Source organism: Gallinula chloropus, assembly GCF_964237585.1.
Source record: "Gallinula chloropus genome assembly, chromosome: Z".
Classification (NCBI taxonomy): Eukaryota; Metazoa; Chordata; class Aves; order Gruiformes; family Rallidae; genus Gallinula; species Gallinula chloropus.
The window spans coordinates 56592921-56618845 of NC_140089.1; the positions used below are offsets into that span (position 1 = coordinate 56592921).

A 25925-nucleotide genomic window follows, 5' to 3' on the forward strand; every position below is an offset into this window, starting at 1 on the left:
CCTAAGTGCATCCACATGACTTCATCAAAATGTTTCAAGAATAAAAAAAACATTTACACTACTCTCTGTCAGATGTATGCCATACTGCCATGAGAAAGAAACAAATTCTTCCCATCAGCCTGGAGAAGAGCTCTCTAGGTTGATCCCAACACCTCTGGATGAACTGCTGTGCTTTAAAAAGACATGAATAAATATCACTGAGTTTCTGAGGAAGTTTCTGTACCTAATGACCTACTTGTAGCAGCAGTGGTAGCAGCTGTAGTCTCCCCTGCTGTGTTTGGTGGGGGCGTACCGGGTGGAGTTGTCTCTATTCCACTCTCTTCCACCATTTTCCTTCAGCTACAGAAAGCTGTAAGACAAAAAGAAAGGAAAATAAAGAAAAAGCTTATCTTGAGAAATAGGGATAGTGTTTGCTGCAATACTGAGCTGTAGTAACTCCAAGGACCTGTTCTTTTCAGAGCTGATGCATGACAGGATGCAAAAGGTGGCAAGAAGCAAGACAGAGAACGAAGTCTCCCCCTTCTGCCCGTAAAGAACCACAACTACCCCTGAAGTTGGAGCCCTCTCCAGCTTAAGCACTGCCACAGATGCTCCCGACCCACCATCAAACTGACTGCAAGCACTTTCTCCAACACCAGGCATAGTGGCAGAGCTTGCAAGGGCCTAGGGCTCCAGACTCCGTGACCTGAACTCTATGACCCTGTCTGCTTAAAGGAGAAGCTAAAGAAACCTCCAGACACGCCACAAGAAACCAGGGAAATTTACTTCCAACCTACCTAGAAGTACAATGACATTCATTTACACTGAACAAGTTCTCCACTGCACACAATTCCTGTAAAATCCAGGTCTCGTACTGCTCTGGTGAGTATCAGAAGTGACAGTAATTGAAAACTTTGGCTTTTCTTTTGAAGGCCACATTACATTGAAAGTATCTTCCAGCATCTTTGACTACACCTGCACAGTGCACTACTTGTGGAAAAGTAAAGCTATGTGCTTATTTAAAACCCCCTAAACTAAGAGAAAGGGCTCAGGAGATGAAAAGGAGAGGATGAAAGACTAAGATTAACACCTGGAGATTTTTGTTCTTCAGTGCAGAGGAAGTTACTTAAAACCCCCTGCTTCCTCCCAAGTCTGGTAAACCAGACCGAGATTGTTTGTACCACTCCCTGAGGTAGCAATTCCATAAGGACATTTTAATAACATAAAATCCCTACAGAAAGGAATTTATGTCTGAAAAATTGGCAGGAAAATATTTTCCATCATATCCATTACCTCAGTAGCTACTGAGGACTGACAGCTTACTACATTTAACAAGTATCAGAGGAAAAGCCTTAGGTAATGTGTTGAGTAAAAGTACTCACAGGTATTTATAAAGAACTCCACTTACAAAAATACAGGGGGGGTTCCTCTAAAAAAAAAGAAAAAACCCTCACTGCTGTTTAAAATGTGTATACAGCTATGTTTAATGTAGAGGGAAAATTACTGTTATGACCAAACTGAAAAATACAAAAAGTAGGATGCCAGTGTTAGTCTGGACAGGCTAAGGAGCATCAAAACCAAATGAAAGCATTGAAATCACAAAGGAGAAAGTTTATTTCCTCTTACAACCAGTATGTGTTGTAAGAGGAAATAAAGTAACTCAAGATTAAGCATTTGAGCCCAGACTCGGAAAGCAAGTATGGTTCCTGTGCAGCACACCTCCTAAAACCTCTGATGACCCAGGGACTGTGGGTTCTGAGTACCTTTTCAATTAACTTGAAAGCTTCTCTGCAGACAGGATGAAAGGGTCAGTAACTGCCTGGTGGGGAACAGACTGACCTTGACGAATGAGCACATCTCAGCATCCCTCAGAAAGGAGCTACACAGCCCTCCCCTAAAGTTCACTAAGCAGAAGAATTTGCAGTAAGATTTTGTCTTTTCACTCACCTACGGGAGTTCACGTTCCTCCTCGCAGAAGTATTTCTAAAGTCATTCTTCTTCCAATTATACACTGCAAACAAAGAGAGAATTTCCCACTGTGCAACATCTGTAATCACTGACCAAACCCTCCCAGAAACACTTTCTTTCATCAAGGCTCCTTTCAGCTGCTGCTTGATTTCACCTCTGTCGTGGTTTCACCCCGGCTGAGAGCCGAGATCCACGCAGCTGCCTGCTCCTTAAAGGAAAAGAGCAGGGAAAAGGGAAGGGGGGGAGGGGAGGGTAAGAGGTAAGGGAAGGGAAAAGGAAGGGGCAAATAACCCCAAAACCAAGAAATAAGAGGCCCGTGGGTTGGGATAAGGAGAGTTTACTAAGATAACAGAAAGATACCGTCTAACAATGCTGACAGGACTTTAGAGCAAAAATATATGAAGCTGTTGATACACAGTGCAGTTTCTCACCAAACCCACAACTCAGGCCGTGCCACCCAGAGCCGTCCCAGAACCCGACAGTCCCCCAAGAACCGCGCGTCCCGGAGCCGCCCTCGGCCTTCCTCCCGTCAGCCCCCCGATATCCTGGGCAGGACGTAACTGGCGTGGAATACTCTCTTTGGTCAGCTAGGTCACCTGTCCTGGCCTCGCCCCTCCTTTCTCATGAAGAGCTGAGAAAGTCCTTGACTGTCTGACAGCAATTAACAACATCAGCATTCCATCTGCTGCTACAAATGAATTTAACTCCATCCTGACCAAAACCAGGACAAGAGGGAAAATTACTGTTATTACCAAACTGAAAAGTGAAGCAAGCATTGAACAGCAATAGCAAGCCCAAACCTGCAAAAATTAGAGAAGCCTGAAGCCTAAATGCTCCCTATCATCCTTCTCCCTTTAGCTTACCCAACTCTTCACACAATCAACAATCTCCTTGTGAACTCCTGACTTGGCAGGGATGAACAAGAAGTTTGCCCAGGTAACACTTTGCTATACACCGAATTCTCAACAAAAGCCAGGTGTAGTTTGCAAATGCTGCATGAAAAAGCATAAAAATAATAAGGTGAAGGAAAAAGATGAGAGATGGAAAGAGAAAATTCACAAGAGAAAAGCAAAACTATGATAGGTGTAATTGGAAGCAAATAGCTCATCATCTTGAAAGAATCTAGAACTGCTGACAATTAAAATTGATCCTACAGGACATGTGGTTAAATACTTTCATCTGAACCGCCTATCTGAAACCACTTACACGGAAGAAACCAGAAAGCACTGGGCTGAAAGAACATGGAAGGCAAAGAACCCAACCAACCCACGGACTTTTAAACAATGTTCAGGCCTCAGCAAAGTTTCCAGTGAACGTTTCTACCCTCCCCTACGGGAGATCCAGGGAAAAAGCTCCCCAGTAAGATCAGCCTGCAAATCCTCAATGCCAGATGGGTAGGGAAGTGGCTGCTCTTTTCAGTGACTTAAAAAAAACAGTAATAGATAATTCTCCACTGTCCAAGCCACAAACACAACATTTGCAGCAACTCCTGCTGAAATCCAGCCTAATTTCATAAGGAAGTGACTTCTATGTCCTCCTGCCAAGTAGAACGCTTTGTATTACTGCACTGAAAACACAAAGGAAACTCAGACAGCCCAGTGCAAACAGGCACTTTCGGTGACAGCAACTGCGGCACTGCCATCTAGCGATTTGTGAGCATCAGCTGATCTCACAAATTTCATCCCCCTGCCACATTTAGCTAGAAGGCAATCTCGGTTTAGGCTTACATGGAAGTAAAAAAGAAGGGATATGGAAAAAAGAAATACAGAAAACCACAAGGGGTGAGGGGGAAGGGAGGGGAGCGGGGGACACGGACGGGACGGGACACACACCACATTCCCAACACATCACGCTTAAATTTATTATCAAGTCGTTACGTTTCCGCTAATATTTTGCAATAATCTGGACAACATGACCATACTTCAAAAGCATTTTTCAGGTTGTGACTCCAAAATATAGAAATTCACAGCCAACTATAACCTACAAATGCAGATGACCAAATTCCACATGGAAAAACACATTATCTAGAACGTGGTGGTATGTCAGAGTTTAGAAAAAGGAACTCTTTTCAGTCACCCTTAAATAACTGCTGCTTGTAGTGCAGTAGATGCTCCTGCTAATAAAGTCCTGTCCCCCCAATATACTTCATAACCCCAGGAGGAAAAACTGGTCTCTAAGCAGAGCCTCAAACAAAACAAACAGTTGGAATACTAAATTCAAATGCCATTAAAATGCTATTCTTGCCTGTAAGCGTAATATTGACTATTCTAATTGTGTGGAACAATACTGATTACATACATTGTTAATATCTAAGCACAAGTCAACAACTGTCCAGAAGAGTGAGCTGTCATTTATTTATTTATTTAACTAAACAAATCGATTGCTTTGAGCCATTCCCAGCGCAAAAACCTCTCTAAATAAGATATTGCATCCCAGGTTGCATTACCTGATAGAGAGATTCCTAGGCACATACTTGGAGTCAACAGGAGAGAAGACAAAAGGAAAACCTTCAGTTGTTAAAGACAGAGTGAAGCTGACACAAAATAAAAAGACAACACTTCAGAAAACACCCCAAAACAACAGAGCTGAGCTGTTCCTATATCAAAGTTTCATCTGAAAAGTCCCTCACCCTACTTTATTCCATTTCAGACAGGCAGGGACAAAACTTCCTTCAGACTGGGGCCTGGTCAATACAGCCAGATCCCAGGGGACACGCAAAGCCTCGCTCTAGCCAAAGCAAGGGCACGGAGGGATCTCCAATGTAATCACCTTGGGTCAAACAACTTGTTCTAACACCTGCTGAATAGTCACAGCATAATGTTAATCACAACTCCCACATTAAAAAAGAAAAAAAAAAGGAAATGTTTACCAAGCAGAAACCACTTTGCCTCAGACCTAATGCTGTACCAATAGCTTGAAACACCAGGCATGACAGAATGGTTTAGCCTCATCCTACGACTTCTGCAGACAGTTACTGTAGTGCACAGATAGCACAAAACCCAGGCAGTTTTTCTAAGAGTTTCCTAGTGCCTGAGAATTGTTTCCCACATTCTTAGTGCCATTGTCAACCTTTGGGATTCGTTGCACACCCTTACTGTTGTTATTTTGAAATCATAGAGGGCTTACATAGCTCCACAAGCCACTGATGACCACAGAGAACTGTTGGTCTAGTATACAGTGTTATCTACATGGGACTACGTAAACCCAAAGACACAGCTACACAGAACCACATGCATTCAACCAGTTTGTACCAACTGACGTAGGGTAAATGTCATGATGCAACAGCTCCAGCACTTGCAGACGATTTTGCCCAAAAGAAACGTTTGTTTTTCACAGCACTATAAACGAACTAGAAAGGGCAAAGCACTGCAACAAGGTATCCTCCAGAAACAGACTTCCTGAAGCATCACTTCTATCCTATGCTAAGAGATCCCCAAGGGTAAGGATTTCTACTGCCAATCATGCTAATTCCAGCTAAAACCACAAGGGATCTAGCACTTCCAGCCTGAGCTGCAACGCTGGAGCACAGGGCCCTGAGAGCAGGCATCTGAACACTACCCAGTGCCGGGAGAAAGCCTGGTCACCAGGAGGGTGACTCGCAGGAGCAGATCACTATACAGGACCTAGCAAGCTATCAGGAGCTGGAAGTTCCGTGAAGTGCTGGTGGTTTCCAATACCACTGCCAGTCATCGCTGAGGCCGCAAGGGGTCTTGCTCTGTAGCTTCATCTGCCTCACAACCCACAACCGTAACGCTGCAAGAAGCCCCAGAGCCTGCCAGCAAGGAGCACTGGGGCCAGTGCAGCCTTTCTTTAGGACAAGACGGTTCAGAGTAAGGGCAACAAGACAGACTGCCTACACCAGAATCAGTCTGGTGAGGGGCAGACACCGTGCAGTCGCAGGTGTGCTGCCCAAGGGGGGAAAGTCGCCCCGACGGGACGGCTGCCGGAGCTCGTCCCGGGGCGGACCCCGCCGACATTCCTCACACACACAGCCCGGCAAAGACCTCAGCGACCCTCCGCCCCACCTGGCACAACCTCCCGCGCTGCCCCCAGGACCGCGTCTTAACATCCGGACCTGCCTACAGGGCCCCAACGGCCCCAGACGGCACCCGGGACCGGGGGACACCCACCGCTCGCTCCGGGATGCCGCCCACCGCCCAGCCTCACCCGCCCCAAGCCTTCCAGACGCTCCCTCCCCGCCGCCGCCGCGGACGACGGGTGCCAAGGCGTGCCCTCCTCCCGCCGCGACACGGGGCCTCACCGAGCCCATCCTCCAGAGCCCACCGCCTCCTCCCGCTGCGCACCGCCCAGACATTCTGGCCCAGCCAGAAGGCCGCGGCCCCGAGCACCTCCGGGTGGCCCCGCCTCCCAGGAAAAGGCTCCTTCGGGCTCGGCCGCAGGAGCAGCACAGCTCCCCCGCCACGCTCGCAGCGGACCTCGCGTCACGTGGGGGTGCCGGTCCCGCAACCTGCCCCCCACCCCCCTCCCGGCCCGCTGCGTGCCGCCTCAGGCTGCGCAAGTCGGCAGCTGCCCAGCTACCCGTAACCCTCGTGCCTTCATCCTCTGCCAGCCGGAGAGAAAACAGTTACTTCAGTTTTACAGCCTTTACAAAGCACCAGGCAACCCTCCCAGCTGCCCAGGGTTTCCCCCACAACTCACCTCTGCTGCTGCCAGTGCACTTCCTGGGTCCAGTGAAGGTGGTGGACAGCGCTGGGGTGGCGAGTGATGGGGGTGTGCCCCAGCTGCTGGACCGGCTCTGGTGTTGGCAGCTCCTGGGCCCAGGTCTAGTTTTCCTGGGAGGGTGGCCTCTTGGGGGGCTGGGAAGAGTCCTGGGAGCCGCTGGCCCTCCTCTTTGCTGCTCGTCTTGGTCTCCCAGGGGCACGGTCCCTGCCCTGGCTGGCACTGGAGGGACCTGCCACAGCCTGCCCCAGACCCGCCGCCGGCTCTTCACGCTCCCCGTGGATGGGAGAGGGGGCGTGGTGTGGGCTGGTGGGATGCCCAGCAAGAGCAGCGGCCGAGGTGCTGGGGCGCTCCTCTTCCCGAGCCCCTGCTGGGCTGCTGGAGGGGGCTGGTCCAGGGGCAGGGGAGCCGGCTCTGGAGGCAGCAGGATGGGGGGCAGAGGTGGGCCTGCCCTCCCGCGCCTCGGCTGCAGGGCCATCCTCCAGGCCCAGGAGACGTCGGGCCTCCCTGCGGCAGCACCGCACGGCGACACTGATGAGCCGGCGCACGAACGACACTGCGCGCTCCTGCAGGCTGGGCTGCAGCAGCCGGACCAGCACGTCTTCATCCAGCCCGTATAAGCCCAGGACGGCCCGGATGAGGTCCTCCAACACATCTGCTGTGGAAGGCTGCCGTTGAAATGTGGCCCTCAGGTGTTGTTGTAGCCACGGCAGAAAGCGTTGGAGGAGGGCTGGGTGCTCATCAAAGAGAGATGCCCAGGTGTCTGGCTGCAGGCCACCCACTGTAGCCCTGGGCACCGTCTCCACCGCCGGCGGCTGGGCAGCTAGCGGGCGAGGGGGGCTGTCGGTCCCCGGGTGTGCGGGCGCTCCTCCAGCTGCAGGTATGGCAGGCCATGTTGAGTCCTCTTGTGGTGGTCTGATGTGGACCTCTTCAAATTCATGGTCTGCCCGCACCGAGTGCAAGATGGATTGTACTCCCCTCTTGCAGAGGGGGCACTCAGGTTTGCTGTTAGCCCACCGCAGGATGCAGGCGTAGCAGAACTGGTGGAGGCATGGCATCACGAAGGCGGCGTTGTCAATGCTGTCCAGGCAGACTGGACAGCGGTGTTCCACCTCCGTGGCCATGCTGTTCTGGCTGCGGTGGGCTGGGAGGAGCTGCGGGTGGTGAACTGCTTCCTCCAAATGGCGCTGCAGCAGCTGGAAGCTGCGCTCGAAGATGCGCCGCGTGTGCCCTGGACACACCCTTCAGTATCTCTGGGATACCGCACTGGAAAACCGTCCTGAGTAAGGCACCAGCACCAAGCCTTCGCTCAGCACTCCAGCCTCGCTGGCTGCTCAGCTGGAGTCTGCGCTTGAGGCCGTTGGGCACCCCTGTGTGCTGGGTTACAGGGCTGGGTGACGTCACGCTTGTCCGTTGGTGACCAGTAAACATGGCACTCAGGCAGCTTCCAGAAGCTGCCATGTCAGATGACTACTTTTTGGTGGTCTTCTGGCTTTCACAAACCTTGACGGACAATAAAACACAACAGAACAGAACTGTCCCTGGTGGAAGGAACTCCAACAATCTTCTAGTCCGACTGCCCGACCACTCCAGGGCTGACCAAAAGTTCAAGCCTGTTGTTAAGGGCATTGTCCAAATGCCTCTGAAACGGATGGGCACGGGGCATGGGCCATCCCTTGAGGAAGGCTGTTGCAGTGTTTGATCACCCTCTTGGTACAGAAATTGATCCTGAGCTCAAGTCTGAACCTGCCTTGACACAGCTTTGAGCGCTCAGTCACATGCTCTGGCTTGGCCGGCCCTGTGTGGAGCCAAGAGTTGCACTTGATGATCCTTGTGCATCTCTTCCCACTCAGGATATTCTGTTATTCTGTGAATTTATACTTGTGCCTGGCACCCACCCACCCAAGGTGCAGAAGCCAATAGTTTGTCTTGTTAAATTTCATGCCCTTGATGACTGCCCCATGCTCCAGTGTATCTACAGCCCACTGCAAGGCCTGTTCTTGCTCAAGAGACTTAACAGCGGCTGCCGGTTTAGTAGCATCAGTAAACTTGCTAACGGTGCATCCAACCCCTGCCCCCGGATCACTGATAAAAGGATTGACTGGAACTGGCCCTAGAACTGAGCCCTGAGGAACAAGCCCTAAGCACTTGGCTCACTCTTGTGGGTTTTCTCCTGCCTTTCTCTCCTTCCATTATGCCAAATCTCATCCTTGATCAAACTCTAACTAAATTGGAAAAATAGTTAAAGCAATAAATAAGTAGAACTAAAAGAAATAACAATTTCCCTCACATCTGCCTGTAACCAGTGTTTGAAATGAATCGTTGGCGGTCAGAGTTACAAAGGGGAAACTGCCATATGCTCTGCCCCTTTATGCTGCATTTGTACGTTGTTACTGGCTCCTTAGTCATTATTCCAAGGCGTTCATTGTTATTATTATTATTAATTTATTAAAGGGAAAATATCTTGCTTTTGTGAAGTCAACTTCCCATCTTTCTCAAGGGTAAAGGGATAAATTGAAGAGACTGGCTTGGAAGAATTGCCCTACTTCTGGACGTGGCTCCTCCAGGAACAGGCAGAACATCACAGAAGTTCAGGAGCTCAAAATCAGCCTTGATTTCTGTCACAGTTTTGCGTGGCTGGGTCCTGGTGGAAAAGGGGGCGGTGGGCTGCATAAAATGGCTGCTGCAAGAAGCAGCCAGAAGCTCTCTGCAGGCCCGAGAGAGTAAACATGGGCTAATTCAAGGCCAGAGTTGCTGCTGAACAAGGCCGAGCCAATCGTCCAATGTCACAGCGCCTCAGGGAATCACATTTAGGAGAATAAAAACGCAGGCAGGTGCATTTTCCCACCAAAGAGGGGAGTGAGAAGATGTAAGGAGCTGTGCAGGCAGCAAGGCCGGGGAGGGCGGGAGAGGAGGCCTCGCCCTGCTGCTGGAGAGAATGATGCCCCTGCAGCCTGTGGAGAAAGCCATGGTGGAGCGGGTGTCCCCCCAGAGCCCATGGAAAAGGCTGAGACCCCACCTGCAGCCCCTGGAGAGGCTCCACGCTAGATGAAGCAGGTGGAGACATAGAGGAGATGCTGTGACCCACGTTAGAGCAAGCCCCTCCCTGTGCCACAATGCAGGGGAAGAAGGGAGTGAAATCATGACCAAAGTGAAGTCTGAAGTGATAGAGCGGCTTTGGTGGGCGTCTGGCCTCCAGCCAGGACCAAACCACCACAATTTATGACAAAGCATCTCAGGAATTACTTGCTGTCTCTAAGAGAGAGACTTGTATGCCATCAAATACATGACTTGGTTGTCCAGCATGGGTAAGTGTAACATGTTTTATAGTTCCTGCGCTATTTCTAGACCCACCCTCAGCAAAAGAAAGGGAAAGGAAAAAACGTCACAGCATTTCACATCTTTCATTAGAAACTTTATTCCATCAGCCTCCAGGTACATGAAGTGAAATAAATGGTAGTGAAGGGCAGAAGGACCAACAGCAGTCATCTTTGGAAAACAGAAACATTTTCACAACAAAACACCTTTTTGTTACAGCTAAGAAAAAAAGCCAGGCACACTTGATAGCTTTTCTTTAAAGATGTATTACAGTTCAGTCACACCAAAGTGAAACGTTGTGGGCTAAAACTGGGAAGTTCTGTGCTTTAGCACTAGTACAAGCCTACCAAACCACACGATTTGCATCTTTCTGTCAAAATTTCTGTCCAAATGAGCTGTGTATTCTTCAGTCTGGACTTCAGAGCTTCAGTATAAGGATCATTAGTTGGATACCTACGTAAAGAAACAAATTCAATCATGGTCACGGTACTTGGAAAATCCAACAGATCTTAACTGACACCTTGGCCACTTTGGAGTTTGTTTTATTCTGTATTCCCTTCAATATGAACTCAGCTTTGCAGATTGTCTCAGCAGAAAGTATGAATGCACTGAAATCTTCTTTCCCCTAATCTGCATGCGCATCTCCAATTAAAATTTATGTGACTTCTCTGGGTACATCAAAATAAGGACAAACTTCATGTGTGACTGTGTTGTGATTAAAATCTTTGCTTAAAAGCCTTTAAGCGTTTTAAAAAGCCTTGAGGTTCATGGTGTTTCTCCATGACCACCATTAGTACGCCTACATTATGGAAAACCTTAGGTTTCTACTTACTACCTCAATTAAAGTCAGCTACACACTTTGTGCATCGTTTTGCACTTCAGTAAACTGGTACTAAGTTGCTCCCTTTTCAGTGTGACATTTCTCACTCTTGTAATGTGACTGTTTAGCAGCAAAGCTTCTCTTGCCGTCCCTGTCCCTGGTGAAGGCCTTTCTCTTAGTAGACAGTACTTGCTGAAATTACTCGTCAGCTTACTCGTTAAATTCCCACCACAATATAGTATCTCTGTTTGGATTTAAATTCTCTAAAGAGCATACTGGGATCTACAGAAAGGGCTAGATGACAAGCATGAAGATTAAGTTGGGGGGGTGGTCTCTCAAATTGACAGATGAGTGTCCTTCAGTGGAAGCCTCCTGGGGCACAGAGGGGACAGTGGGATTGCCAACGCCAGTCCCACGGGCTTTTGTCCTGTGGCTGTCATTTGACAAAACTATGTGAGCCCTGCAGGTAATCTGTTCAGAGTGTCTACCAGCGATCCTTCGCTGAAATAAATTCAGGGAGGACTCGTGCTTCCCGCTGTATGCCATACGATGCAACTGCCTACCCCTTTTACCTGGGCACAGAGCAAATGTTGGGACACGCTGCTCCCAAGAAGCTGGAGAGCTACTGCCAGAAGAGGGTGGAGGAGCCTGCTGGGGCTCTGTTACAAGCATGTTTTCCGGCACCATCACCAGCAGCAGCAGCTAGAAACAGTCCTGCCACACCTGATGCAGGGTTCTAGAGGTAACTTGGCACTGACACAGAATGTCCGGTCTGGATCAACCATTTTATTTCCAGCTGAGATGTTTGGGGAACAATTCTGCTCCAATGCATCGCTACCTTGGCAGATTTCACAGTTCCCAACAGGCTGTTCTGGAGGGAGAGAAAGGAGCCTGTTGGAAAGGTGCTCTCCATGCAGAGCCAACAGAATGAGCTAAACTTTAAGGAGGGACTGGTTTGGACTTTCCTTCTGCTTCCTCGTTACTAGCCTTGACAACACCACCTTGATGTTTTTTCCCAATGAAGTAGGTTAAAGTGTTATGTATTAGGTAACCACCTCTGACAGACATGGGGACGACACGAATTCTGCCTTCAATCCTCTCCCTCTGCCCAGAGGTTCCTTCAGCCGGACAAAATAAAGGCCAGTTGGCCAAAATGCCAAAGAAACGCACACACGGTAGAATATTTTTGCAATTACAACTAGATGGCTAGAACACAGACACACAGCATAGAAATGGAGACAGGAGTTAATAAAGAATGGGGGGTACATGTGTCACATTATCAGCGATGCAAAAGACCAGCTTAAGCACGTGTTTCTCTACGTCAGCTATAAAAAAGAAAAGGTGCCTTTTTAGCAAGTATGCACAGAGATTGCTCAGTTATTTCTAAGAAAAAAAAAAACCACAGAATACTTGACAATTTTTATCCTCTATTACAGACATTATTACTACCTGTTTATAAAATGTAAACCTTTCCTCGCAGTTAAGATTTACAGCAGTCATCACCTTTGTCCACTCCTTACATAATCAGTCCCTGGTGACAAAAATAAACTGATGTAGCACACACCTTTTCTGAAGTAATTACTGATATGTGATGGAGCATTAGTTGTGTAGTGGCAGAAGTAGTGGTCAGAACTGCAACGTATGGAGCTGAATGGCAGCAAAAGACTTGTTGAAGGCTGGTGCTGGGTCTGGAATACCAGGAGTTTCTCGAGGCATCCATCGTAGCATACTGAGGTACGCAATGCTTTTAACTCCCAAACTATGCAAGCAAGGTATGCCCACCACCAGTAATGGACAAGAAAAACCTGGTCATGGATTCCCCAAGCTTCCTTATCACCATCAGATCATGTCTTGAGATCAGAATGGAAGGTAAAATTTGGCCAAGCGCCTTTTCTTCTACAGAACTAGTGAATCAAATCACCTGTACAAAGTGGTATTTGGTAAACTGCACTGTCCTGGGAGGACACGAAGTCTATATTTAAAGTGTCTGAAATGGGATGTTATAAAAACTGATCTGCAAGCTAGTATTTTTAAGCCAGTATATTACAGTATAAATGTGCTGCATACCTGCGTCTATAAAATTAACTGCCATGAAAAAAGAACAACCAGGATCCCCAGAGTGTGGCATTTGTCCATCTGTCACTTGTAGACACAATACAAACCTCACATTGAGATTCTGTTTCAGGTACAGCAGCTGTCTGCTGGACAGATTTGGAACCAAATCTGATGGAAAGGAAACTAGAGGAAGGAGCACAGTCCTGCCACTTTGCCCCGGGAGAGTCCCACTGTGCTACACATCAGCTTTTGGGGTCATTCACTGCCGACCTCTTTCGGTGAGGATGTGGGGCTGTCTCGAACTGGTAGCAAGTCATAATGACATGGAATGTGGCTGTTTTTTGGCAGATCATACGGATCCTGGCTGAAACGTCCGGTGCTGCTGAGTGCTCCCTGGACAACACTCAACGTAGGTTCTGTGATAAAAGAGAGAAGATGCATTCAACACTAGAAGCAGCAAACAGAAACAAACGCGGGGTTACACTTCAGTTTGCATTACAAAAGATCCTCTCTTCTCTGCTTCAGTATTCCTTGTCACAAGGCAGGTGTGGGAACAAAGAGGGATATTATGGTGCTTTGGCTTTACACTAAGTTACACCTGTGGGTTTGCAGCAGGGCCCTGCCACAAGTACATTTCCTGACAGAAGCAAGTGTGCTTTGTCTGTGCATAAACAAAACCAACCAAACAAACCCCCCCAACAATAAACACAAAATTAAAAAACCCACCCACCAAACTAATTTGGGGATTTTAATTAGTTTCATAACGAATTTTTAATTAGTTTTTATAAAAATCCTTAGAAATGTGGGGAGAACTGGTGGGTTTTGGAGGAATGTCTAACTGGGGACAGAAAAGGCAAATGGTATCCTATGACAGAAGACATAGACTTTATTCCAGCCTAGAGAGCATTGGGATAAGGAGGATTCTACCAGACCCCCAAGTTTTCTGGAACTACACCAGCCACAGTAGCGCAGGAACTCGATAGGGCCCCTGTCAGTGAAATACAGCCTCTGGGAGGGAAGATGCTGGTTTTCATGTCAAGAAGAGGAAAGATTCTTTCTATCCCTCCCATAAACTTACTCCAGCTGTGTTCAGTACTTAACTGCTGCTGTGGGTCTGCATGGCCAAACCAGCTCAAGGACCGATCCGCCGCTGACCAAGGCCGAGCCCATCAGCACCGGTCACAGCCCCTCTGTGGTCACATATTTAAGAGGAAAAAACCCACCAGTGGAAGCTTTTGCCACCAGAGGAGGGAGTGAGAAAATGGAAGAAACTTTGCAGACACCAAGGTCAGTGAAGAAGGGGAGGAGGAGGCGCTCCGGGCACCACAGGAGAGATTCCCCTGCAGCCTGTGAAGAGCATGGGGAACAGGTTGTCCCCTTGCCACCCACTGAAGATGATGGGGAGCAGAGATGCTTCCTGCAGCCCGTGGAGAGGCCCCCAGGCTGGAGTGGGGAGACACACGTTGAAGATGTAGTGACCTGTGTTGGAGCAAGCTCCTGGCAGGACCTGCAGCCTATGCAGAGACAGGCCCCAGGCCACAGCATGTTTTCTGGGGGGACTTGTGACTCTGTGGGGGACCAGGATGGAGCAGTGTGGGCCTGAGAGACTCAGAGACATTCTATGATTTTATGACTGTACTCCATAGCAGTGACCCACACTGGGACAGCTGGTGAAGAGATGGAGCCCCGTGGGAAAAGACTGATGTTGAAGAAGTTTGTGGAGGACCCCATGCTGGAGCAGGGGAAGAGTGTAAGGAATGCCCACCCCCCCCTTTCCCGCTAAGAAGGAAGATTACTTATGAGGAACTGATGGAAACCCCCATTCCGCCACCCCCCTGTGACACCTCAGCAAGGAGGAAGGGAGAGAAATAATGAATAAAGTTGAGTCTTTGAAGAAGGGAGAGGCAGGGACAGGCCTTTTAGGATTTGGTTGCACTTCTCATTATTCTACCCTGGTTTCTGTGCATGTGAGTGTGGTAAGATGGGTTTTTTCAATTCCCTGTTGAGTCTGTTCTGCCTGTGACGCTGATTGCGGAATGATCTCTCCCTGTCCTTATCTCCACTCCTAAGCCTCTCAAGAGGTATTTTCTCCCCCAGCTGAAAAGGGGAGTGAGAAGAGTGTCTTTGCTAGGAACCCGGCCTCCAGTCAAGGTGCAACCACCACAACAGCCTAAAATAGAGTGCGATCAAATGCTTAGCTTACGCTGTTGTTTAAAGACAGGCCTTCAAACCAGGGAAATTGAGCGCTCTCTCTAGGTTAGAGATCAGAGCTGAAGGTATTTAAAGCTCTGTCCTTGTGATCTCTACCACTTCCCTGGAAAAGACGTTGTGAGATGGGTGGAGCAGAAAACAGAACCTGAACGTATCGCTTTTTTAACTGATTTTTTAATGTGTTTTGATTAACCTGGCTCAAAGGAAAAAGTCCTGTGCTCTTTGTTCTTAACCTTCAACATCGAGAAGTACATTTTGCACTTACCAACTTCATAAACGTTCCTATTGGCTGAAGCAGAGCCAGCGATCTCAGCATACGGGGAGTCCCCGCGTGCCGGGGACTTCATTTCCACATAGCCGCATTCTGAACTTCTGGGGACAAGAGCTGGTGGGTCTTTTATAGTAGCGTAGGGGTTCTCAGAACTACTTAACGAGCAATTACTTAAATTATATTGGGAGTTCTTCACTAGATCTGCAACAAGAAAAACACGTGTTTCTCTCAAGCATGCTAGTAGTATGGACATCAATGCTACACAGGGTGTTGAGTTCTAACAACTCGCTCCCCATCAAATATTTAAATAGAAACCAGTCATAGCACTTCCAAATGGTTAGACAGTCCTTAATGAATCCACTTCTACTGCTATTCTTGTTTATGGCCCTTGGTCTTGTCATCAGCAAATTCCTGTTGCAGTCTGAGAACTGTCAATTCTGGTTAGAATAGTAGCTGGCATTCAATACAGATAATCCCAGAGTGGTTGGGGTTGGAAGGGACCTCAAAGCACATCTAGTTCCAGCGCCCTGCCGTGGGCAGAGACACCCTCCACTAGACCAGGTTGCCCAAAGCCCCATCCAGCCTGGCCCTGAACAATGCCAGGGAGGGGGCAGCCACCGCTTCTCTGGGCAGCCTGTGACGGGGCCTCACCACCCCAACAGAGAAAAATTCCATCCTAACACCTGATCTAAATCTAACCTCTTTCAGGTTAAGGCCATTACATTTTGTCCTTTCACTATATGCCCTTGTAAACAGCCCCTCTCCAGATTTCTGGTAGCCCCCTCCCTGTTAGGTAGTGAAAGGCTGCTACAGAATATCCAGAGCCTTCTCTTCTCAAGGCGGAACAAGCACAACTCTCTCAGCCTGTCTTTGTAGGAGAGGTGCTCCAGCCCTGCGGTGACCTTTGTAGCCCTCCCCTGGCCTCACTTCAGCAGCTCAGTGTCTTTTACTGGGGAGCTCAGAGCTGGACACTGTACTTCACGTGCTTTCACTTTCTGTGCCTTGGGCACTGTGGCTTGAGCACTTGCCAGAAAAGACTGAGGCAAAAAGTCATGAAGTACCTCAGCCTTCTCCAGATCCTGGGTAACTGCATCTCCTGTTTCCTTCTGGAGACAAGGCCAATTTTTCCTCTCACCCTCATTTTGTCACTGACGGAGCTATAGAAGCTTTTGATGTTGCCCTTGATGTCTCAGGCCAGATTTAATTCTGTCAGCACTTTAGCTTTCTTAACCTGGTCCCTGGCTGTTGGAACAGTTTCTCGTTATTCCCCCTAGACTACCTGCCCATGCTTCTACCCTCTGTAGGCTTCCTTTCCCTGTCTGAGTTTGCCCAGGAGCGCCTTGTTCATCCAGGCAGGTCTCCTGGTGCATTTGTTGGGCTGCATCTCTCCAGAGCTTGAAAGAGGCAGTCCTTGAATACTAACCAGCTGTCCTGGGCCCCTGGTCCTTCCAGGGCTTCGTTCCATGGTACTCTACTGAGCAGGTCCCTGAAGAGGCCGAAGTATGCTCTGCTGCAGTCCAGGGTAGTGAGCTTGCTGTGCACCCTCCTTACTTCCCTGAGGATCTAGAACTCCAACATTTCATGGTCACTGCAACCAAGATTGCATCATGGTACTCTGTTACAAGCATTACAGAAGTCTAAAGGAACTTTCTCTAGACAGTCTCTCTCTAAACAAAATACACAGTTTCCAAGAACAAAATTAGGTTATTTGAGAAGACCTAAACCAACTAAATTTATTCCTACTCCATCTTTATTTACTAGGTCTCATGTCAGCTGTCCTGCTGTTTTTGCCAAGCCTGACACCCAGGTCACAAGCCTAGAACTACCCAAGCAATCCCACTGCACCTTCTAGAAACCAGGCATAACATCAGCATTCCTCCAGTCTTCCAGAATCTCCCCATGCAGTGGGGTAGCCACAGCCGGGATCTCTCAGAAGTCCCAAGTGCTGGTACGTCTGCTCTAAGAAAATGTAAAGCTGAACTCTGAGCGTTAAACTGTTTTCTTAAAAACCCCGGGTCTCGGGCGGAGCTGTTGTTAGACCAAGGCTGGGGATGGGCAGGGAAAAATCCTGCTGCAGACTGCTTCTGGTGCTGCACCTGATCCCCAGAACCTGACAGTGAGAAGGACTAGAAATGAAGGTAATTAAATCATCTAAAGATTAATGGCACTCAGAGTCCCTTCTAAGGCTTTCACTGGGCAGAGACATGAGGAGTGTGATCCAGCCTTTGGGATGCTTGAGATTGGGAAAGGATGAAGTGTCAATAGGATACAGAAATTCTCACCCCTTCTCAGGAATTTTCTTTTGACGGACAATGTGCTGCGTTTTAGCAGACAGGAGGCTTAGCTGGGAAGATGCTGCTACAATTTACATCTGCAGCAGCCCAGATGATGAGAAACTACTTCAAAAAGCCTTGATTCTGTGTGGTGGGGATTAGAGAAAAGGATTCACCCAACCCCACACCTATTTAATCAAAGTAATTTTGCCAAAGCAGATCCTTATTTACAACACCCATTGATTTATGAAAGTAATTAGTATGAAAATAGTTGTATGACAATATGATGAGAGATTTGCATATCATGTCTGCACTGGGCATCAGGTGGATTCACCGCTCCTCACAAGGAGTCACTTTTTTGTCTCCTTGAAGAAAGGTCGAACCCATAACCCTGAACCTCACGCACAGCCAGACCACCTTGGCATTACCCTGAGCGGAGAACCAGGAAAAATTCCCTGCTTCCCTCTCTATCCCAAACACAGTAAATACCATTCACCCTCTCCTCCTCCTCCTTCTTCCTTCTTACCAAGCTCGTTGAGGTAGCCACCATGTTTCCAGTCTGCAGGCAATGTTCCCGCGTAGTCCATGACAGTTCCTCGTTTTCCAGGTTCCACGTTTTTAAGGTTCACAAACAGCTGATTGGTTTTGGCCTAATTCAAAGGAAGACAGATAACAGAAACTGAAACTGATGGGAAGTTACAGGATTTCCAGGTGCTAATCAGGCAAAGTGGTTTGGGTTTGCGTGGCCAGGTTTTGGTAGCGGTGGGGGGCCAGGGGTGGCTTCTGCAAGAAGCTCCTAGAAGCTTCCCCTACGTCTGACAGAGTAAATACCCGACGGCTCAAGGATGGACCCACCGCTGGCCAGTGACGAGCCCATCAGCGATGGTGGCAGCACCTCTGTGATAGGATGTTTCAGAAGGAAAAAAACCCACAGGCAGACACTTCTTGCTGCCAGAGAAGGGAGTGAGAAGATGAAGAAACTCTGCAGACACCAAGGCCAGGGAAGAAGGAGGGGGAGGAAGCGCTCCAGGCACCAGAGGGGAGACTCCCCAGCAGCCCATGGAGAAGACCATGGTGAAGCAGGCAGTCCTGCTGCAGCCCAGGAGGAAGATGCCGAGTAGAGATCCCAGCTGCAGCTCCATGCTGGAGCGGGTGGACACACCTGAAGGAGGCAGTGACCTCATGGGAAGCCTGCATTACAGCAAGCTCCTGGCAGGACCTGCAGCCCGTGGACAGAGGAGCCCACACCGCAGCAGGTTTGCCTGGGGCAAGCTGTGGCTCTGTGGGGAAGCAGGCTGGAGCAGTCTGTCCCTGGAGGTCTGAGCCACATGTAAGCCACACCGGGGCAGTTGGTGAAGAGCTGTAGCCCCCATGGTAAGGATTCATGTTGGAGAAGTTCATGGAGGATTGTCTGATGTGGGAAAGACCCCACACTGGAGCGGGGGAAGCATGTGAGGAGTCCTCTGCCTGAAGAGGAAGGAGCGGCAAAGACAATGTGTGATTAACTGGCCACAATCCCCATTCTGCCCCCGTCCTGTGCCGCTCGGGGGTAGGTGGCAGAGAATTTGTGAATAAAGTTGAGGCCAGGAAGAAGGGAGGGGTGAGGGGAGGTGTTTGAAGATTTGGTTTTATACCTCATTATCTCACTCTCTTTTGATTTGGTAGGAAATTAGATGCTTTGCCCATGATGTTACCTGCGGAATGATCTCTCCCTGCTCTTATCTCAACTCATAAGCTTTTGGTTATATCTTCTCTCCCCTGTCCAGCTGTGGAGGGGAGTTATAGAGCGGCTTTGCTGGGCACCTGGCCTCCAGCCAGGGTCAACCCACCACAAAAAGAAACCAAACCTGAAACATGATGGAACCAAATGAAATAAACTAGAAGCTAATTGACAGAGGAGCACTGAGATTTTGATGCTCTACCTTTGCCAGGGTCAGTCTGTCCATGTTGTTGACATGAGGTGCGGTAGCGCACTGAGTCAGAGTATGATAACTGGGGTTAGAGAAATAGCGACTGTTGGAATTTCCACCGGTACTGTGAGGGATGGCTTCTGAAAAGAAAATAAAATCAACAACTATCAATAGCATGGCATTTCTTTCTGAGGAGAAGTTTTTGACAGCTCTGCACTCATTCCAAAACCTAATGGGAGAGTTTCTGGAAAGAGCTACCTAGGAAATTGCCATTCATTTGACGGATTTAGGGACACAGAGCAGGAACTGACAGGTCACTTGAAGCAAGAGCATGTTACTTGCTAACTTACTTCTCTCCTGAGGTTCCTTGCTCTCTTTTGCCTCTGCAGTCACTGTCCCAATTACAGAGAATTTTAACCACCAAGTTCATAGCAACACTCTCTAGTGCCTCAAGAGCACCCCCACCTTTGCTGACAGCTCTTTCTTGGCTCTGAAAACTCTTTCTGCCACCTTCTTCACCTGCTGCCTGCCTTAACAGCTGTGGGCAGAAGACAGCAGTGCCTGAAGTTTCACGTACCCGTTGCGTCACTCCCAGGTTTGCTCTTTGCCTTCACTTGTTTCAGACTCGAGCCTTCAGATGGAGCTTCTTAACTGTATCGGGATTACAGATCTGCAGCACCACGGACGCTACCCTTTGTTCCTAGCCCTAAACTCTGTCTGTCCATGGCCAGCAGATGGCAATGTGTCACCAGTGGCAGACCCCTACGGACAAGATTTGCTTCGAGAGGATCTCTGTGTATCTGGGGGACTATGAGAAGGGAAGAGGGAAAAGGAGAAGGGAATTGTCTCTACTTGGGATTTGGCTTTACTTGTACTGGGCCTGCCACTGAGGCCGTGAAATTAGGAAGGAACGAAAACCGAAAAAGAAGAAAAGGGTAAAAGACAATGAAGAAACAGGCAAAACAGCAACCAATTGTCCTTCTCCACCAGACTGTCAGGTCTCCCAGGCTACTCAGAGCCCCGTGCTTCAAAACCCATGCAGTCGTATGAGCGGAGCCAGACATCTGGCTGGTGTCACGTCATATGACGCGAAAGGCACAAGTTTCTTTTAAAAAAGGAGGAAAAAAAAAGGGGGGGGCGAGGAGGACAGACAGGGAGAGGCCGTTCCATAAAATCTCCTCCTTTGCTGCTCTAATCCCTTCTGGTATTTTTTTCCTGATAAATTAGAATATTAGGTAACACATCAAGAGAAATAGCTGTTGCACAGCAGCACAATTAGCACAATGCACAATTAGCACTCACAGAACTTAACTTGGAACCTTTCCCGTATTTTAATTTCATTCAAGATTCAGTCTTTTAATTATACACTCGATACGAGTTACATGGCTCGATCTCCCTAGAGATCCTCGCTGTTTTGGTAGGTAATACTAAACACCAAAAAATACCAAGTCTGATGGTTACTTTAACAAACCTAAAAGAAAAAAAACCCAAGCTATTCTAACATACTTTGTTGAATTTAGTTCCTTCCTCTATTGTCACAAACCCTTTGCCTGCTGCTCCACTTATTATGCATATACATATGTTCCACAACACCTTTCTTAATCCTACCTTCTGATGCTATCTCTGCAGTGTAACTTTATAGAGCAGCTATTTGAGACCGTGTTATGAAAGTATTGCTCAGGAGTATTGCTCTGACGTGTGAAGCGTGGGAGGAGGATATTTCCAGACACCGAACAGAAAGCAAACTATGCTCTTTATGTCATACAGTGTGTCCTGACATCACCAACGTGTTGAAACTAGTCCGTTACACACGCTGCTGTGATGACATCATCCCGGGACAGATATTCCATTTTTTCTAGAATCAAGCACAAAGTCTCTTTCCAGCAAAATCTTTTTCTTTTCCAAAGATAAAGATTTCACTGAAGCTAAAAGCAGTGTCTCCTTTCCAATACCTGAGGTCACGCAGTCAAGGTCTGTGCTACGCCTGAAGTCGTCATCTCCACCCAGGATAGTTCTATCACACCGGCCAGCTCATTTTTAGAACCTGTTACAAAAAGATGCTACACTTTTACTACGGACTTTCAAATCATAGAATCTACCTACTTTAACCTGGCTTCATTCGTTACCATACTTTTGGTCTCTGGTGATTTGTCTGCCCTAGTGTCTCACAAACTACTCATCGATGGCACAATGACAATACTACTATTTTCTCATCATTCACTCCAATTACTTTTATTATTTTTGCAGCCTTGCCATTTCCCAGCGGTATCTGAGTGACTGAGGGGAGGTCGCACTGCGGCTTTTGGGACGACAATAAGGCCAAGAACACTCTGGGCTCAGTTAGGTGAGTGCTGGCTGTGGCAGCCTCCCTCTCTTTCTGTGAGGACTCCTGTGGAGAGAGTCCACAGAGACTACTGACCCTTGAATACAAACAGGAAAGCTGAAGCTTGCAACGCTACAGTATCGCACGGAGACACAAAACTCCAGAACCCTCTGAGAGGGGCATACTTAAGAGTGTCAACTCCATCTTATGGAAGCTGGAAGAGTTTTCCCAACACTTACATAGACATTTAGGTGAGAACTCAAATCCCTTCCTGGAGATAAAAGGTTTGTGATAGCATGCCTTTCTGCAGAGTTTCATCATGTTTTCAAATTACCTTGCTCTCCATAGACAACAGTGCCAAACACAAATTCTAATGGATAACCAAATACAAATACTTCCTAAAACCACAAGGAAAATGCCAGAGAAACCTTGCAGAAAAGTGCAACAATTTTCATGCAGAACAAAATATGTGCAGAGACACTTGAGTTCTCAAGTTTGAAAAACCTAAGTGGAAGCACAGCTTCTGCACAACTGATCCTCTTTTTGGCTGCCAGAGCCAAGCTTTCTGGGTTCCTGCACGCAAGGCTTTACGTACCAGAGCTGCCAGCACAGCCCTGCATATTTACAGCTCTTCACCACTTCCTGAGGAATGGTTCTGTGAAGGCGCGCAAGGTTTCAGATTGACCCATCTACTCTCCTACTCCCAGTTTGCCTGTGGATCCCACACTCAACAACATTTCCATACCTGTGAATCACAGATGGAACAAAACAGCCACAGAACTGGCCCCTGTCTCCTTCCAGCCCCACACAGTCCTCCTGTAGAGCAGAGAATTTATTTAAAAACTGGAGTTTCTAAGAATTTCCCAGAAAACCAAACACTATCACTGGAAAAGATGGAGCCAGTTTTTCAGAGAAAGAGTTCATGTTTTGACTACAAAATGTAATAAAAAACAGTTATGGAATAAAACAAATCAGTTTTGACTTTTACCATTTTAAAACCTTTGAAATTAGATATTTTGATTGCTCTCCCCAAGCACAAATTGCAAGGTGCAGCAGACCTGATGAGGCAATGTTATGGCAGTGCAATGATTTCTAACTTTGCACTTCTCAATGTCGGGGTGACAGCATCAGAGCCCCAAGAGGAAGGCAAAGACCTGTCTGTCACTGCACTCTTCGCAGTGCCTTCTCACAGCTGACTAAGAATGAAGGCAACTTCTCCGTTCATATTGTACCAGAGATAGAAGATAATGTAATCAAAACTAGGTTGTTTGATGTTAAGTATCTATTTCTGGCACATTCTTTCCTCTCACAGTTTTTTCTGCTTTAACAGAAGCACTCTGGAGAGCATTTGATGCCAACGGGGAAAAATTTGGGTCTGTGTTTTTCAACAAATTCTAAAGGAGCTGGAGAAAAGTCTGAGGCTCAACTTTAAAGCATGGAAGCAGGAAGAGTTTTTCATCTGTGCATCTTAACTGTGTGTTTTCTGCACTTCAGAACACTGCAGAGTTCTTCCCAAAGATTTGTCGTCATGTGTCACCAATCTTCAACCCAGTTGTGTATGGGCTACCAGGAGCAGTCCTCCTTGGAGACTTATCCCCCCGACAAAATTCAGTGCAAAATCTGGTGAAATTATGAAACTACCTGGCAAGGGAATTCACATTTTTCTCCTCTCCAGCCTGGAGCACAGGTACAGGTTCCATCCAGAGCTTTGCAAGCCCCTCCGTTAAGGCACTGGCAAGTTAAGTTACAGCCAAGCCCCCAGGTACTTCTGGGACAATTTATTGAGCAATCTACACCATGCCAACCTGCCAAAAAGAAGAATTTCAAGTGACAAATTAATCCAAGTTTTCCCCCATTCCTCTCTGCGGACGTGTTTCACTCTGCCTATCAGGCAGCATCTTTCGGAGATGTGCAATCCCAGGGTACCACTAGCTACAAGCTAGTAGCAGCAGTTTCAGACGAGGACTCGTCCACGTTGGAACAAGGGTGGTGAAGGGCACCTCCTGACATCTCTGCACAGCACACATTTGCAGATGGGTGCCACCGTGCAATAGCAATTCAGGGCAGATTGGCAAGGAAAACACAGACACCTTGAAATTACACTACCAAGCACCAGAGGATACTGAAGGTTTAAGGCATGGGTTGAAAAAGCAAGGACTGTATTCCCTACATTCAAGCTGCTGCTTTCATCACTCTTCCGCCAGTACTGAACAGATGGAGTTCTGCAATACAGTTTAGAAACTAAAATCCTAGACACAAAACAGAAGGAAACATAGCAGCAGTGCCTAAGTTGCATTTCTCCAAGGATACATGGAAGACCTTCTAGATCATTGCTGTACTTCCCTCCAGATGCAAAAAAGACTGTAATGGGAAATGGGTCTAAAATGCACCCTTCACTGCTGATTATGCTGGGTAGCAATGATTTGCAGACTGCACGCTGGAGGCAGAGAAATGGAAATAGATTTTTAAAAATGTGACCATCTGATACAATAGAAACGGCAGGAGACAGTCTGACGTGACCATCAGCAGTGACACAAGCCAAGGTTCTAATTTTGTACCTTGTTTACAGCAAGCCAAGGGAAAAGTAATTCTACACTGAGCCTAATCAATAGACTGTGCAAAACACATGGATTGAAACGAAGCCGCCTCGTGCCCTGGATAGAGAACTTCACATTTAGGGGTCATTTCAGGCAAAAATCAGTCCCTGACAGTGGTGGGCAGGCACGTGCAGTTTCTGAGGGGGTACAATGTCCATCAGAATTACTGCTGGGAGGTGAGAGCCAGGCAGGGAGGTCAAGGAGCGTCAGTCTAGTCACACGAATACTGGGAGACCTAGAAAGTTTCTCACAGAAGCAGGGAACAGCGCGCAAAGGCTTGGAAGGGTCTTAGGCAAGGTTTTCTCAGAGAGCTGGTGAGGAAAAGAGCATTCAAATAGAATAAATTGCCAGTAGATACTAACATCAGTGCTAAAATGACAGGAAGAAATCGGTGCCTCTGTGTGGCTGAGAGGGGCAAGGGTTGCAGCCAGAGGTCATGCACACCCAGGCTGAGGGAAACCCGCCTATGCATTTCGACTAGGCAGGCTGCTGTCAGACACATGGCAGGCATGCCTGTGGTACATCCAGCAGATGACAGCACTGCCACCAAGAGAGAAGTGGTGGCACACCTCAGGGTAAACACCAGTAATTCACTAAGCCGCAGCAGCCTCCAGCCCACTGAGAACACAAACATGAGGCATGTGCACTCTTCTTGGGGCAGATGGTTTCCTAGTTTTCACCTCCCAGAGCAGCAGAAGCATAAATCAGCTGGTGATATGGCCTTCAGCGTGGTCTGCTTTTTATTAAGTTTCTTTCTTCTTCTCTACTTCCAAAACTCAAATTCATTTTATGATTAGGGAAAAAGGAAATTAATCTGAAGGGATGCTTACCTGCTTTGCAGGCACAAGAAACATCTACTGGTGAACAGATGGCTTCGTTTTTGCAGTTGCATACAGATGAACAGTTTATTCCATACGTCCCCAGAAGACAGGCAGTACCACAAGCAGCACCCTGAATGACACAAAAACAGAGTCTAAAAACTATTCAGACAATAGAACCAGTACATTCTGTAGACTGACTCAGGTGCTACAAAAGCCAGAGAACATGCCTGTTCCAGGCTGTCACTAAGGTATCTGAAATTTCATGGCGAGGGACTCCTTCATGCTCTTTAAGTCCACAGTAAGCATTACTTTCCTGTTAGTTGTTGGGAGAGCTCAGGTCACACAGCAAACACCACTTGGTTAGATCAATGGACAGTATCTTAAGTAATAAGGAAGCCCTTCACGAAACCAAATCTCGGTAAGACAGCAGGTTCATGGAACGTGGATGTCTACAGTATTTTTAGGAATTAATTTGACTGAAGTTTTCACAGTTGTTGTTCCTACAACAGTCACCCTGTAAATATCCAAAGCACAGGTAACCGCAAATGCATGTAAAAGCTGCAGAATAATCCATCCTGAACCGCAAAAACAAGTGTCTTGCTCTAGATTTTCTCTGAATGGAACATCAGGAGCTTCTGCAGCAAGATAATGATTGAAACCATCATTCCTCCCTTTATTTACACCTCACAAGCACATCCT

General features: G+C 47.7%; 3 protein-coding genes across 3 annotated transcripts in view; all 3 read right to left on the minus strand.

The window, feature by feature from the left end:
• Nucleotides 1-7751, minus strand: part of LOC311203698 (uncharacterized protein) — a gene marked incomplete at its 5' end in the record, with an annotated part of 40655 nt that extends 32904 nt beyond the window's left edge. Inside the window, 3 exon segments of the mRNA XM_084278454.1 lie at nt 5625-5700; nt 6607-6657; nt 6860-7751. Of these exon segments, the coding sequence (XP_084134580.1) occupies nt 5625-5700; nt 6607-6657; nt 6860-7751 (1019 nt within the window).
• Nucleotides 7752-13002: 5251 nt separating this feature from the next.
• LOC311203699 (uncharacterized protein) overlaps nt 13003-25925 on the minus strand; it is a gene marked incomplete at its 5' end in the record, with an annotated part of 77625 nt that continues 64702 nt past the window's right edge. The window contains 1 exon segment of the mRNA XM_084278455.1: nt 13003-13236. Within this exon segment, the coding sequence (XP_084134581.1) occupies nt 13076-13236 (161 nt within the window). The 3' untranslated portion in view covers nt 13003-13075.
• The window catches only part of LOC311203241 (protein PRRC1-like), a gene marked incomplete at both ends in the record, with an annotated part of 32362 nt that continues 21560 nt past the window's right edge, over nt 15124-25925 (minus strand). The window contains 5 exons of the mRNA XM_084277896.1: nt 15124-15134; nt 15297-15503; nt 18102-18225; nt 19498-19625; nt 25236-25356. Coding sequence (XP_084134022.1) covers nt 15124-15134; nt 15297-15503; nt 18102-18225; nt 19498-19625; nt 25236-25356 — 591 coding nt within the window. The remainder of the gene's footprint in view (nt 15135-15296; nt 15504-18101; nt 18226-19497; nt 19626-25235; nt 25357-25925) is intronic.